This window comes from Barbus barbus (genome assembly GCF_936440315.1).
Source record: "Barbus barbus genome assembly, chromosome: 10".
Lineage (NCBI taxonomy): Eukaryota > Metazoa > Chordata > Actinopteri > Cypriniformes > Cyprinidae > Barbus > Barbus barbus.
In genome coordinates this window covers 13,177,747-13,192,642 of record NC_136738.1, presented here as the reverse complement: position 1 = coordinate 13,192,642, position 14,896 = coordinate 13,177,747, and the positions used below count along the sequence as shown (strand labels likewise).

The 14,896-nt window shown below is 37.7% G+C and overlaps 1 protein-coding gene and 1 long non-coding RNA gene across 2 annotated transcripts; one reads left to right on the top strand and one right to left on the bottom strand.

Annotated features, from left to right (window-relative positions):
• Window positions 1–3,157: 3,157 nt before the first annotated feature.
• LOC306875607 (uncharacterized protein) lies at window positions 3,158–4,930 on the top strand (the record flags this gene model as incomplete). The annotated part of the gene is made up of 4 exons (XM_079426294.1): window positions 3,158–3,343; window positions 3,980–4,147; window positions 4,321–4,416; window positions 4,613–4,930. The coding sequence occupies 4 exons, from the start codon at window positions 3,158–3,160 to the stop codon at window positions 4,928–4,930; spliced, it is 768 nt and encodes a 255-aa protein (XP_079282420.1).
• Window positions 4,931–5,620: 690 nt separating this feature from the next.
• On the bottom strand, window positions 5,621–11,292 carry LOC306876055. Its single transcript, XR_013784798.1, has 3 exons — window positions 10,937–11,292; window positions 10,261–10,334; window positions 5,621–6,995 (listed from the first exon to the last, which is right to left on the bottom strand). It is a non-coding gene; the product is annotated as an uncharacterized lncRNA (long non-coding RNA).
• Between the last annotated feature and the right edge of the window lie 3,604 nt (window positions 11,293–14,896).

Below are 14,896 nucleotides of genomic sequence, written 5' to 3'. Positions count from 1 at the left end.
ATTGGTTACTTGCCAATTTACCCAGCAAGTATAGATCCAGCCTACATGTCATACAACTAGCTCTGCTATGCAAAGTATCAGATGTGCAGAAGTGTGGTTATGAAAGTGTTCTGTCACCTTTGTTGAAAGACTTGCACACTCTTGAGCAGGATGGTGTTTTTATTGAAAGTCTCGGTCAGTGCATCAGGGGCACGGTGTTGTTTGTGGCAGCTGATAATTTGGCTGCTCATGGTCTTGCAGGCTTTGTGCAGTCTTTCCAAGGACATTATTTCTGTAGATTTTGTTGCTGTACTGCAGATCAAAGACAGACCAGTGAAGTTTCTGAAGGAGATTTTAGCATGAGAACGAAGGACTGCCATGATCTTCATGTGCAAAATGTTGTGCAAGGAGAAAATGTAAGCCATTTTGGTGTTACAGGTGAGTGTGCTCTCAGCAAGGCACTGCAGCATTTTCATCCCATTACTGGATTCCCACCTGATATTCTGCATGATTTGTTTGAGGGTATTGTGCCTGTTGAGTTGGCCTTGTGCATCAGTGAAATGATTCGAAAGAAGTATTTGACCCTTGAAGCCCTAAACAAAAAAAATTGCACATTTCCATATCAGCACACTGATAGGCTTGATAAACCTCAGCAAATTCCCCAAAGAATTGTTGCCAAACGAAACATTGGTGGGAATGGGCATGAAAATTCTACTCTGCTGAGGTTATTACCACTTATGGTAGGAAGTAAAGTCCCTGAAGGAGATGAAGCATGGGCCATATTGATGGACCTTAAAGAAATTGTGCAGCTAGTGTTGTCTCCATCTTTCACAGAAGAATCCATCCATTACATGCAAACTAAAATAAGTGATCACAGACAGATTCTTAAAGCAGTGTTTCCAGACTTTAAACTCAGACCCAAGCATCATTATATCGAACACTACCCAGAACTGACCAAGTGTTTTGGGCCTCTGGTTCATCTGTGGACCATGAGATTTGAGGGAAAACACCGCTTTTTCAAAAAGGTGATACATGACACACAGAATTTCAAGAATGTCTTGAAAACCCTCGCTACCAGGCATCAGCACATGATGGCATATCACCTCAATGCATACATTTTTTTTCAGACCCCACATACAGGTCTCAAGTGTTACTACTGTCCAAGTCACTACTCTGCCTCAAGTGGCAAGAGACTTCATAGAGACCAAGACAGACAGCCAAAACATATACAGTACATCAAAAGTCTCTATTGATGGCACAGAGTATGCAAATGGAATGTTTGTTTCCGCAGGGCAGGCAGGAGGACTTCCAAAATTCATCAGGATTGAAAATATACTGCTTGTGAACAACTCTGCTTCCTTTCTTTGCAGGAACTACGAGTCCTGGTACAGAGAACATTTAAGATCATTTGAGCTGACATCATTGGACATCTTCTCTGTGCATCAACTTTCGGAACTAAATGACACCGTAAGTCTCACGGCATACACTATCGATGGACATTTGCTGTTAACACAGAAACGATCTGTTTTGATCAAAGATTTGGAGGATTAAACCCATTTAGAAATAGGAAAAAATAGTCATATAGAATAGTTTGTGGTTAGAGTAGTGTTAAAGGGATATCAACAATTAAAATTATTATTTACATACCTCATGCCATCCCATATGTATATGACTTTATTTCTTCAACTGAACAAAACTGATGATTTTTAGAAAAATATACCATATCGGTGAGTCCATATAACACAAGTGAATGAGTTCCAAAAAGTTGAAAGTTCAAAAAGCACATATAGCAATAATGACAGTGATCCATAAAACCTCATGAATAAATGTCTTCTGGAGCAAAACAATAGGTGTGTGTCAGGAACATTTTAATATTTAATTTTTGTTTTTAATCTATATGTTCATGAGAGTGTCAAGTTCATGCTTGATGTAAATTTAAGCATGTTGTGAAGCATGATGTAAGCATTTTGTGAAACTGGCGTAAGAAGTGCACAAGGAAATACATTTTTGTGCAAGCTTCACTATGCGTTACATCATGGTTCACATGTACAAACATGCGTATTATGGTTGAGAAAGCGATTCTTTAAAGTGTAAAAAAAAAAGTTAAAATTATAAAAATTCTTACACCAATAATTTTACTCCAGAAGACATTGATTCATATACTGTAATTGTACAGATAGCATCATTATTGCTGTATGTGCTGTTTGAAGTGTTAACTTTTTCCAAAACCCATTCACTTGTATTATATGGACTCACAGAAATGATTATTTTTCTAAAAATCTTAATTTGTCTTTGTAAAGAAAGAAGGACAGTCATAGACATCTGGTATGGAATGAGAGTTTTCATATTTTTGGTGAACATTGCCTTTAAACTCATTAATGCATTCTTTATTTTCTTTTAAACAGTAAGAATGGCAGCTCAGAACTTCCTGCTTCATGTCCATATCTCATCAGACATTGTGCGGAAGATGACTCTGTCTTCACGTCCAGAATCTGTGAATGAGTTAAAAACAATGATAAAAGAAAAGTTTAAGCTGGACTTTGACTTTAACCTATCTTACGAAGATCCAGATTTTGACGGGCAATTATGTTCCCTTGTAGACATAGAGGAGCTTCCACAAAAGGCTGTGGTAAAAGCTGTACGATCTGAGATTGATGCAAGTTCAGTAGCATCAGATGACACAATAACATTGCCCCATGCTGTGACTCCAGACAGGACTGAGAGATGGCCGTATGTTTTTCCAGTGCCCACTTTTTCTTACGAGGTAGAACTCATACTTGGTGAGGGAAATGCTACACGTGAGAAAACAGGGAAGACTCTCAAGTTATCCAGGGGACAAAAGCATGACATTCTTGAGACCCTTGCAGCCAAAATGCATAGTTTCAAAGCATACCCGAATGATAAAGAGGTTTCAAAGGTAGCAGAAGCACTTGTCACCAAGCATCCTTGTCTAAAAGAGCCAGGATCTCAGACAGGGTGGTATGGTTGGAAAAACAGTCTGAAGTTTAAGATGGGGAATTACCGAACTAAATTGAGTCGAGCAGGATTTCACGAGGTTGCTGTAAATTGTGGGAAGAGGAGTAGAAACAACCCGGACAAGCAAGCTCCTCACACAAACATCAAACGCCCCAAGAGGGCAGAAGTGAATTTCCTCCCTAACTTCCCAATAGGCGAAGACATGGCAAGCCTGGAACAACTTAGACTACAAATTTTAGAAGAAGTTAAGAAGAGTGACAAAAATCTTGTTCTGATTATGAAGTTAATGCAGACGACCTTTGCCCTGAGACGCAAAGAGGTCATCACTGAAAACCTACCTGTTGGTGATATCCTGGAACGCTGGCCTGCCTTTAAAATGGAGTCACAGGTAAAAATATTTTTCTTAGTACACTTGAAAATGTGTTATTTAAAGGAATAGTTGACCCAGAAATGAACATTTGCTGTTAATTTTACTTTATCTCTGGCCATGCAAGATGTAGGTGACGTTCTTTCTTCAGTATAACACTAAAGATTATTTTTAGCTTAACTCTTGGTCCTTGATGACTCATAAAATGCAGGTCAACGGGTGTCGTCACTTTGCGAGTCAAAAAACATAAACAAGCAACACAAAATGAATACCTGTGACACAGAAATCTTGAGCTCCAGTCTTTAGTTTTAATGGTAATAATGTTATAATGTGTTGTCTATATCTGCTTTTTGACTCACAAAGTGGTGGCACCTGTTGACTTGCATTTTATGAATCACCAAAGACCACAGGTTCAGCTTAAAATCATTTTTAGAGTTCTACTGAAGAAAGTAAGTAACTTTCATCTTGGATGGCTGAAGGGTGAGTAAACTGACAGTTAATTTTTATTTGTGGTTCTTTTTAAGTGTGTCAGGTTTACACTTGTAGTTGACAGTCGAAGTTCAAAATGTTATTTTGCAGCACATGTTTTTTTTTCTACAGGATCACAAATATACACTGTACATATACCTTGGCTTAATCACTTATTAATTTTTGCAGATCTGTTCCGAGTTTCATAAAATTACAAACGTCAACCTGAAGAACCACTTTTATTCTGTGTTGGACCAGCATGCTCCCCGTCTTCAGAGCTTGTTCAGAAAGAAAGCTGCTCGCACAGGGAAAGTGTCTGAAGTACTGAGTCAGCTCTTCAGGATATATGACCTCCAGGTCAGTTGGTTACACTTCTTGATGCCTGATAAAGAAACTGCAGTGGATTTTTTAATATTTTGGTTGCATTTACAGACATTTTAGTGGTAGATGCATAGTATTGTGTGGCTGTGCGGATTATATTCCATGTTAAATCAAGATTCTCATACTCAAGTCTAATTCTCACACTGAAGGAAAACGTGGACATCCATGTACGACGAGCTGCCATCCTCCGTGCTCTCCCCACCTATCTGCAAGAGGATGACTCCAACTTTCTCAAGACATGGGATGTAAGTATTGCACTGTTTGGTTACCAACAATCTCACTTGCCATTAAGATGTCATCCTGGTTCTAGTTCCATGTTTTTAATATATTAGAGTTGTAATTACTGTATGGTATACAATGGTTTGAAATAGATGTAAACGTCATTTATTAGCAGTCATCCTTTGGAAGTTTAGAGTAACAGTTCTTTGTTCTTGTCTTCAGGTTGAGCAATCTGATGAACCAGACATTGATGACGTACCACTTGGTCTCCTCTCCATTAGTGGCAATTCAACAGATGCCACGTTCTTCTGCCCAGAGAAGATTGCAGTTGTTCTTGAGGGTAACATAGTTATCGATTTTCCCACATTGGCTGATGCATTTGTCATGCTTTTTGGACTAACTTACGCCTTGGATCTAAGTTACCCAAAAGAGTTGGCCAACACATTTGACTTTACCCAGAAAGTCTTGATGGGTCTGGAGGATGGGAAGCTAAGGCCCAGAGTGTTGAGTCTTAAAAATGAGCTTTTTGCAGTGGTGTAACCTCAGTGTTTGAACAAAGCTTACAAAGGTACTCTTTCATTTGACATTTCATTTCTGTCCTGTTCATTTCACTTGTCACTTTTAGTGCACACCGTAGAGCAAGGAAATTAGTTTTTTGATGACAGCTTACAGATGTTTTAAAGTATGATTGTTCAACGTACAGTTTAAATGTGTTGCTGTTCAAGTTGGCATGTTTGCACTGTATTGATGTCATACAGTACAACAGACAATGCAGTGCATTGCAGTTTACGCTAGTAATCATATCTTTGATTTCTGTATCCTAATACGGTCATTATGTGCAGTTTAGTAAATCATTACAAAAAAATAACTACCACGGTATAAGTTCCATATACCACTCATAGAGATGACAGTTTAAAAACATTAGTTTTTTTTATCTTTCTCTTATATTGTATTCTAGTATAACTTTTATATTTCTAAGGTTACTACGTGAATTTTGAATAGTGTTCCACTGTTCATACTTGACGGAAGTGTTTACAGCTGGGTGATATTCAGATATCCATATTGTCCACTTCTAAAAGTGATAGTTATCTCAGCCCATTTCTCAAGGGCCTTGCACTCTATTGGAGTATTTCCATTTGACAAACAATTTATTGTTAATGTTTTGTGGTTACTTAATAAAAAAGTAACTTGCATTTAAATTGTCTGTGTTGACCAGTTTTTTTTTTTTTTCAGAATGTGTATAGTTATTTATAATATTTATTGTTACTGACAACAACAGGAAACATGAATAAATTAGTAAAATAATAAATAAAAGTTACTATGACAATAAATAAATACAAGTCAAGGACACATGAAACAAAGCTTTATTCAAACATTGTTCTGACAATCATGTATTTACAGGCGGTGAACCCAAATCCTACTGCCATCTCAACACAGCTGTGCCAATTCTGCAGCTGACCACCGTGTCCACCTTCAGCTGCCTCTGCTGTCCATCACGACCCTCATTGCTGCTGTCAGACTGAATCTGATCGTGGATGGGAAACGGACATCTAGGCTGTCCTTGCCTGAGTACACAGAGAGGATGAGGAAGACCATGATGACACCCCTGAACCACACAACCTTGAACAAGAGCAGGAGAACAAGTTTGTGACAATCTTGCTGCCACCGTGTCTGGTCCAAACATCTGTGTGCTGTTCTCCATGAACATGACTACCTGTATTACATTTACACAGAGTAAAACGCTTTATATCTCATGTTGTCAGCATTCCATTTCTTGTCAAATTTAATTTCGTATTTTTACAATTGCATGGTAATTTTTGATATAGCTTCATTACCTTAGTGGTGTAATGAAGAGATAAGCAGAAGGTTGCTGGTTCAGTCTCTGCAGCCGTCACCACCAGTGCATTTACTCGACAACAAGGTCAGGTGAAGTGATGGAGCGTCTCATCCATGACACTAGACCATTTCTGTCACGAATCCTGTCTATAAACTTCCGTTTACTCACCACCAGAGGTCACTCGCTCACCACATTGACTCTTGCACTACACTACTGTTTGCAGGTCACCCTCGGACTGCATTTCCCATCATCCATTGCACTGATTACACAGCTGATCTTTACAAACACGCTTTATAAGCATTGGACTTCCTCTCTGACTTCGCAGAGTATTATACAGCGTGGGGGGCAGTCGTGGCCTAGTGGATAGAGAGTTGGACTTGCAACCTGAAGGTTCGAGTCTCAGTTCCGGCAGGGATTGTAGGTGGGAATTGCACCCTCAATACCATGACTGAGGTGAGACCCTTGAGCAAGGCACTAACTGCTCCCCGGGTGCCGCAGCATTATGTGTACACTTGGATGGGTTAAATGCAGAGCACAAATTCTGAGTATGGGTCACCATACTTGGCCACACACCACTTCCCTTTCCCCCTTGTATCCTAGCGATAGCTACTCTACGGAGCCCACTCGGTTGTTATAGTCTTGCCTTGCCTGTTTTCTCGTGTTTTGATACCTGCCCGTGTTTCCTGGATTAATGTACACAACTTCCAGGATGCTGCTGTGGACTTCTCCATCCTCACTGCTCACACCAGTCTGCAGACATTTCAGATCCTGCAAAGATGCACAAACACAATAGAAAAGCAGTCATTTTTACAGCACAATGTCATTTGATTTCTGTATTAGAAGTAACAAAATGATTTCTTAATTTATATTTTTGTTTCAGGTTTTCCTATTTTTTTTTTTTTTCACAAATGCCACCGTCACCTGCTCCACCACAAAAGCTCTACATCAAATGCACAGAAATCAAGAATCAGAAAAGTGCTGTAATAGCTCTGTTTGAAATTACGGTAACACTTTAGAATACTGTTTCTTACTGCATAACTAATAAAGAATTATTGAAGAACTAACAGGTAATTATTCATTAACACAACTCACTACTGTTAACTACTAAGGAAGATGTTAACTAATCAGTATGTAATACAATTTTATGATTGTGTTAAGTAACAGTTAGCTACTAAATAACTAATGTATTATTTAATACCTCCTTAAGAACTACTATTAATTATCTACTAGTTAATGTTCAAGAAATATAACTTAAATAACTACTACTGAACAGTTATACGCAAATAGTCACTATAATAATCAGGTTGTGGCCCACAAATCAAGTACTTGAGTAAAAATACAGATAAATAAAATATTACTTCAGTAAAATTATAAGTAGGCCTATTCATTTTCAAAATTACTTGAGTAAAAGGACAAGTACAAAGTACTACTATAGCAGCAACATTGTTACAGTCCATTATTATTAGCCTATAATGGAAATGAAATATGCATTTTGTTTGCTGCACACCCAAAAGAACTCATTACTATAATTGTACATAACGAGGAGTGAGAACCAGAAGGGGCGTAAGAGACATTTTGGGTGAAATGGATATATACAGTGGGTACGGAAAGTATTCAGACCCCCTTAAATTTTTCACTCTTTGTTATATTGCAGCCATTTGCTAAAATCATTTAAGTTCATTTTTTTTCCTCAATTTACACACAGCACCCCATACTGACAGAAAAACACAGAATTGTTGACATTTTTGGAGATTTATTAAAAAAGAAAAACTGAAATATCACATGGTGCTCAGTATTTAGTAGAAGCACCCTTTTGATCTAATACAGCCATGAGTCTTTTTGGGAAAGATGCAACAAGTTTTTCACACCTGGATTTGGGGATCCTCTGCCATTTCTCCTTGCAGATCCTCTCCAGTTCTGTCAGGTTGGATGGTAAACGTTGGTGGACAGCCATTTTTAGGTCTCTCCGGAGATGCTCAATTGGGTTTAAGTCAGGGCTCTGGCTGGGCCATTCAAGAACAGTCACGGAGTTGTTATGAAGCCACTCCTTCGTTATTTTAGCTGTGTGCTTAGGGTCATTGTCTTGTTGGAAGGTAAACCTTCGGCCCAGTCTGAGGTCCTGAGCACTCTGGAGAAGGTTTTTGTCCAGGATATCCCTGTACTTGGCCGCATTCATCTTTCCTTCGATTGCAACCAGTCGTCCTGTCCCTGCAGCTGAAAAACACCCCCACAGCATGATGCTGCCACCACCATGCTTCACTGTTGGGACTGTATTGGACAGGTGATGAGCAGTGCCTGGTTTTGTCCACACATACCGCTTAGAATTAAGGCCAAAAAGTTCTATCTTGGTCTCATCAGACCAGAGAATCTTATTTCTCACCATCTTGTGGTCCTTCAGGTGTTTTTTTGTGTCTTGCACTGAGGAGAGGCTTCCGTCGGGCCACTCTGCCATAAAGCCCCGACTGGTGGAGGGCTGCAGTGATGGTTGACTTTCTACAACTTTCTCCCATCTCCCGACTGCATCTCTGGAGGTCAGCCACAGTGATCTTTGGGTTCTTCTTTACCTCTCTCACCAAGGCTCTTCTCCCCCGATAGCTCAGTTTGGCCGGACGGCCAGCTCTAAGAAGGGTTCTGGTCGTCCCAAACGTCATCCATTTAAGGATTATGGATGCCAATGTGCTCTTAGGAACCTTAAGTACAGCAGAAATTTTTTTGTAACCTTGGCCAGATCTGTGCCTTGCCACAATTCTGTCTCTGAGCTCTTCAGGCAGTTCCTTTGACCTCATGATTCTCATTTGCTCTGACATGCACTGTGAGCTGTAAGGTCTTATATAGACAGGTGTGTGGCTTTCCTAACCAAGTCCAGTCAGTATAATCAAACACAGCTGGACTCAAATGAAGGTGTAGAACCATCTCAAGGATGATCCGAAGAAATGGACAGCACCGGAGTTAAATATATGAGTGTCACCGCAAAGGGTCTGAATACTTAGGACCATGTGATATTTCAGTTTTTCTTTTTTAATAAATCTGCAAAAATGTCAACAATTCTGTGTTTTTCTGTCAATATGGGGTGCTGTGTGTACATTAATGAGGAAAAAAAAAATAACTTAAATGATTTTAGCAAATGCTGCAATATAACAAAGAATGAAAAATTTAAGGGGGTCTGAATACTTTCCGTACCCACTGTATATATATACATGTATCAAAAGAAAGCTCTTGATGAGCACTTTCTACTGACAAAAGCATACTGTCATTCATGAGTGTACACATGTTTATTATAAACGATTGAAATCAGTGCACAAAGTCAGATCAGCCAATGGTAATTTTTTGTTTTGGCCCTCCTGTAAAGTTGGTGAAATGTCACTTAAGCCTTTCTGGTTCTCACCCCTTATGCTTTTGCCTGTATCTTAAATAATTGCATTGTGCGCATGTTCTGTAGGAAATCTGCTTCGGAAAGGAACCCCAACTCCATTGTCTTGCCATAAATATCCAACTTAAAGGTTTCACTTTATTTTCACTTTAGAAGGCCTACTGTTTCAGGTTCAAAATAAGTCCTGCAGAATTATTTGATAATTCTTTATTAATTACTAATGAGTTCCCTATATTTTCACTTTAGAATACTGTTTCAGGTTCTAAGTAATTCTTGCGGAATTATCTAATAATTCTTTATTAATTACTAATGGGTTCCCAATATTTTCACTTTAGAATAGGCCTACTGTTTCAGGTTCGAAAAAAAGTCCTGCAGAATTATTTAATAATTCTTTATTGATTACTAATCGGTTACCTGTATTTTAATTTTCCCTCAGTCCTTGCCTTACATACAGGAATTGAATGAATGGTAATGTGGTATATGGTGAGGAGGCACACATACAGTGCTGTATATAAAATAGAAAAACTAAGGAAAAAACTATCCTTATTAGTTATGCAGTAAGTAAGAAATAGTATTCTAAAGTGTTACCGAAATGACAATAATTAAAATAAACTACAATTTAAGATTTAAAAGATGTTTTATTAATTTCTGTAGTGTACTAACTCAAAGCATTTGATGGCAGCATTCCTTCATCAGTCACTCTTCACCGGATAAACAATCCTTTGTCTCATCTGTCCCTGTAACATCCAGACAAGAGACAAGTCACCTCTGTGATTTATCTGATCAATACCATGTAGTAATCTTTAGAATCATTGTTCTAACTTTAGCTTTTAGGGAATCACTCTTAAGATTCGATATTTATATGATTAATTGAGATTAATCAGTATGTCCAATTTATACCTTGTTAACGATACCTTATTAACAACATGTCCAGCAAGCATTCAAATCAGCACGTTATTTCTTAACAGTTTTGTTTATCTTATTCACGGCCAACGATAAAACAAACCAAATAGTTAGTTATCAAGTTCATGAGCGCAGGTAAACGCGATCTTTGGCAAGTAATTTCAGACTTGGAAAATCACATAGCAACAGACATGAGATTTCTTAATAGAATCAAAGTTTACTTCACTACTCTAACACAATACTAAACTAAACAAAACAAAACAGAAGACTTAAACACACAAATTACAGGCAATGAATGGTTTTGATCTGAAGAGAGTTCTGGGTTCTACTGTTCGTTTTCAACCTGAGGGAAATCACACACACATGGAACTCTTCTATCTTTACTCTTAAAAGATAAATACAACCAGTTCAGCAGATTTAGGAGATTTTGTCTTACTTTCTTTGCTTTCGGTTGAGTTCAGTCCTTTCCCAGTTCAAGAATGCTCTACTTCAACTTTCTTTGCGTTCAGTTGAGTTCAGTTCTCCCCGGCTCAGGAAAAATCGTGCACTGATTGGCGGCTTGGTAGTTCGTTGTCACGAGAATACTCTTCAGTGGTTGGTTGGCCTCGTTCTGACTTGATGACGCTCCCAGGAAGTTGGTTTCAGTTTCTGAGGCTTTTAGATGTTTAAGTTCTTTGGAAGCTTGAGTCTTGATCTCAGTTTACTGCTCAATCATGATGTTAAATGACTGAGAGTGTCGACCAAGGAGCGAGCTGAGCTTAAGCTTTTCTTTTCAATTCCCAACACAACCCTGAGACACAGTTGGGTATCTGTTTTTAACGGGCCGATTTGGGATCCGCCCATGGGCGCCTGACCCAATCGGATTCTGCCTTGCACAGCCCTTTTTCCGTGCATACATTATCAGTTATTTATCACATGAAGAAATTATTGACAACAGATTTCTATTCGTATTGTAATCATGCATTGATGAGAACAAACTAATTTCATCCACATCAGCTTACTATTAATGAAATCAGCTTTCATCTGAAACCAAACACCACGTATTTGACATGCACAAAAATACATATATAATTTGTATTTATTATGCGGTTAATGCATCGATTAAACGATCCTAAATTCTAAATAACCACATCCACACATGTGAAACTGAACAAATATTGATCAGGAAAAGTTATGCATCAAAAGATTACAACAATATCATAAGTTCCAATAACACAGCAAGCCTTTTAAATGACACGAAAACAACCTTAACCCTCTGGGCCCTGAGGGTGTTTTGGGGACCTGGAGAACTTTCGACATGCCCTGACATTTGTGCTTTTTTCAGTTGCTTATAAAAATATAAATGGCTAAAGTCTAATAACACTGTAAACAGCACAAACTGGGCTACAATAATATGTTAGCAGCATTTATGTACATGATTGTGTTTTTGAGAAATCAACATTTATGCGTGGTTAGTGAAAAACTAAAATTTTTAAGTCCCTGAAATAAGACCATAAAACACATACAGAACATTTGTTCACAAGACTTTTGAGAACCAGATCTTGTAGCCTAGAATTTTTGCTTCAAAATTATGTGAAAATCATCTTGTTTATTTGATCACAGAAAACGATACATTGATTTAAATTTTTAAAGACATGTTTTGTGATTGAAAGCCAATATGCGAGGGAGTGGTAATGGCCTTGAATATTAAGTGATTTTCACCTGAGAGACAAAGGGCCCTCCCCTAAAGGCTGCTAATGGGCCATCAGTGTGACTGTGACTGAGGCAGGACAGAGTGTGAGGAGACTGAAAAAATGGGTGTTTAAAATTATTTGTATTTTATTTACAACACAGTATAATCAAAACATACATAATGAAGGTCAAAAGACACATTATTGTGCACACTGTTCTAACCACAGAGATGTGAAGAGACTTTGACTCGTTCCTGCAACAGATTCTGTTCAACAAGTGAAACAAATAAATCATGCCTGATATTTACGTGTTATTTAAGTGTTTCTGCTACTTTCCATGGATTCAAGAAGAAACTGTTGAACTTCTGATGTTGGTGCAGCACTCTCAGAGGAAAACAGTTAGAAGAGACTGAAAGTCAGCAGGATTCATCTGTGGTGCAGGTGTCTGATTCAATAAAATACAAACAACCAAAAAAAAGAAAAAACATTTGTGAGCATGTTTATATCAGGAGCATCTGTATATATATATATTTATTTATATAGGTTTTGTAGTCATAGACTCATTCATGCTTTGTATTATCGTAAAAAAAATACATTTTATTTTTAAGAAACTAATTATTATTGTTTAGCATGCTATTAAAATCTATTTTTGAACAGAGTAGGCTATTAATCATAAACATGTTCTAAACATACTTAGACTCGTAGCATTCATCATGTTACAATGTACTCTCATATTGTTTTATATAGAGCATGAAAACATACTCGCGTCATAAGAAATTGAAATACAATGAATTGCCCATCATATTCAAAATGTTTTACTGGATTTCAAACATTTTAGTCAGGAATTATAGTTTGGGGAAAACCCAACTATGATTTTGTAGTCATATAGCCATCCTGAACATCATGTATGATTTTATAGTATAAAAGATATGATTCTGCACGTATGCTTTGTACTATAAAAAGATGAACTTTGCACTGTAAAAATATATTTTATATCTGAGAACTAATTGTTATCGTTTAGCACGTTATTAAAATATATTTGTGAACAGATTATTAATAATAAACATGGTCTAAACATTCTTAGATGTGTAGCATTCATCGTGTTGTAGTTTGGGAACAACCCAACTAGTAATGTGTTCTAGTTTGTCACAATAACACGCTAACTAATGCAGAAAATAAACATTACTTACTCATCAGATCGATCTTCTCTACTTGATGAACTCTTGCTCTTAGTTTGAGGGAAATGCAGCCTTTACTCAGCGTGTCTTCTTCCAGAAACGAACAGTATAGCCGCGATCTTCACTCCTGACTCTGTTTATGCTCCAAGCGTGCGCGGGTCACGTGGTTATTTACATGTGAACACGAGGGGGCGGGATCTCATTAAAAATAATGAATTAGACTGGACAGACTGAACATCGTGTTGGTTTCATACGGATTACTTCATAACAGAATATTTGTTTTCGATATGACTTACTTCATTTGAAAGTGGACACTTCAGGTTTTCTATAGAGATAACTCTCATATCTGTGTGTTGAGTATTCGCAGAGTTACACTTCATTTTAGTGACGCATTTCTGAAAACAGATCGCGGAGACGGAGAAGACAGAGAGTGCACCTTGTTTGTTTTCATTATTTTTCAAAAGCACAAAGTTTAGTTGTTATTATGAGTGTATACAAATAAAAGTAGACCCTTACAGATTTGAATGGTGTAGCTCTTATCTGAACGATCAAAAATGGCAGAGTAATTCTTGCCTTATCAGGAAAATCTGCCCCAAAACGCGTATTCGCGTTTGTCGGGCTCAGAGGGTTAATATATGTTGTAAATATATTGTATATAGTGTTTTTGAGTATATTGCTTCAATAGCAGAAACTAGTATAATTTGTCCCTTTTAAAATACTTGTGCAAAGCGTGGCATCTCTTTGTCTGTTAGGGAGCACCAAGGCGCGTTCCTGGAATGTGCTGATAACGCGAGGTCATAATGTCACTTTTTGGGAAGATCTGGAGATTTTCTTAGTTGGACGTTGATTGTAAAAACATCATCTTCAACAATACCATCCTTGAATTACTGCGTTAATGGAAAGAGATTAGGGAGGGTCTTCCTGAGGGAAATCACACAAGCATGGAACTCTTCTATCTTTACTCTTAAATAGGGCTGCAACAACTAATCGATAAAATCGATTATTATCGATTATGAAAATCATCGACAACGATTCTCATTATCGATTAATCGGGTCTGCCCACAGTGTACGTCCAACTTCAGCTGGATAGTCAAATTATGGCACTGAATAATGCATTTCTATGGACAAAATGCATCTAAAAATAGTGGAGGAAACAGAATGAGATTCTGCCGGAGAAGCACGTGATCCAAGCTGCCCAAAACATGATAATTCTTTATTTTAAGCTTTAAGTTAATGCATATGAGTAATGGCTTGCCCTCCCAGCGGGCACCTTGATGTCAATTTGACGTCAAATATTAGTCAAGATTTGACCAAGATGCTTTACAGCATCATTTTAATTTCAGCTTGGATGCCAATTTCTTCTGATGGTTAATTATGGAAAAATAGGAGGTTATCCTGCACTGAAATTGGTTTAATATATATGTAGGCCAATATATTTGACGTTCAATGTACGTCAAATCAACGTTTGACCAAATCAAAGTTTTAAACATTTAATTGATGTCATATCGACGTCGTATTGACATCAATGATTAGTATGTTTAATCAGGA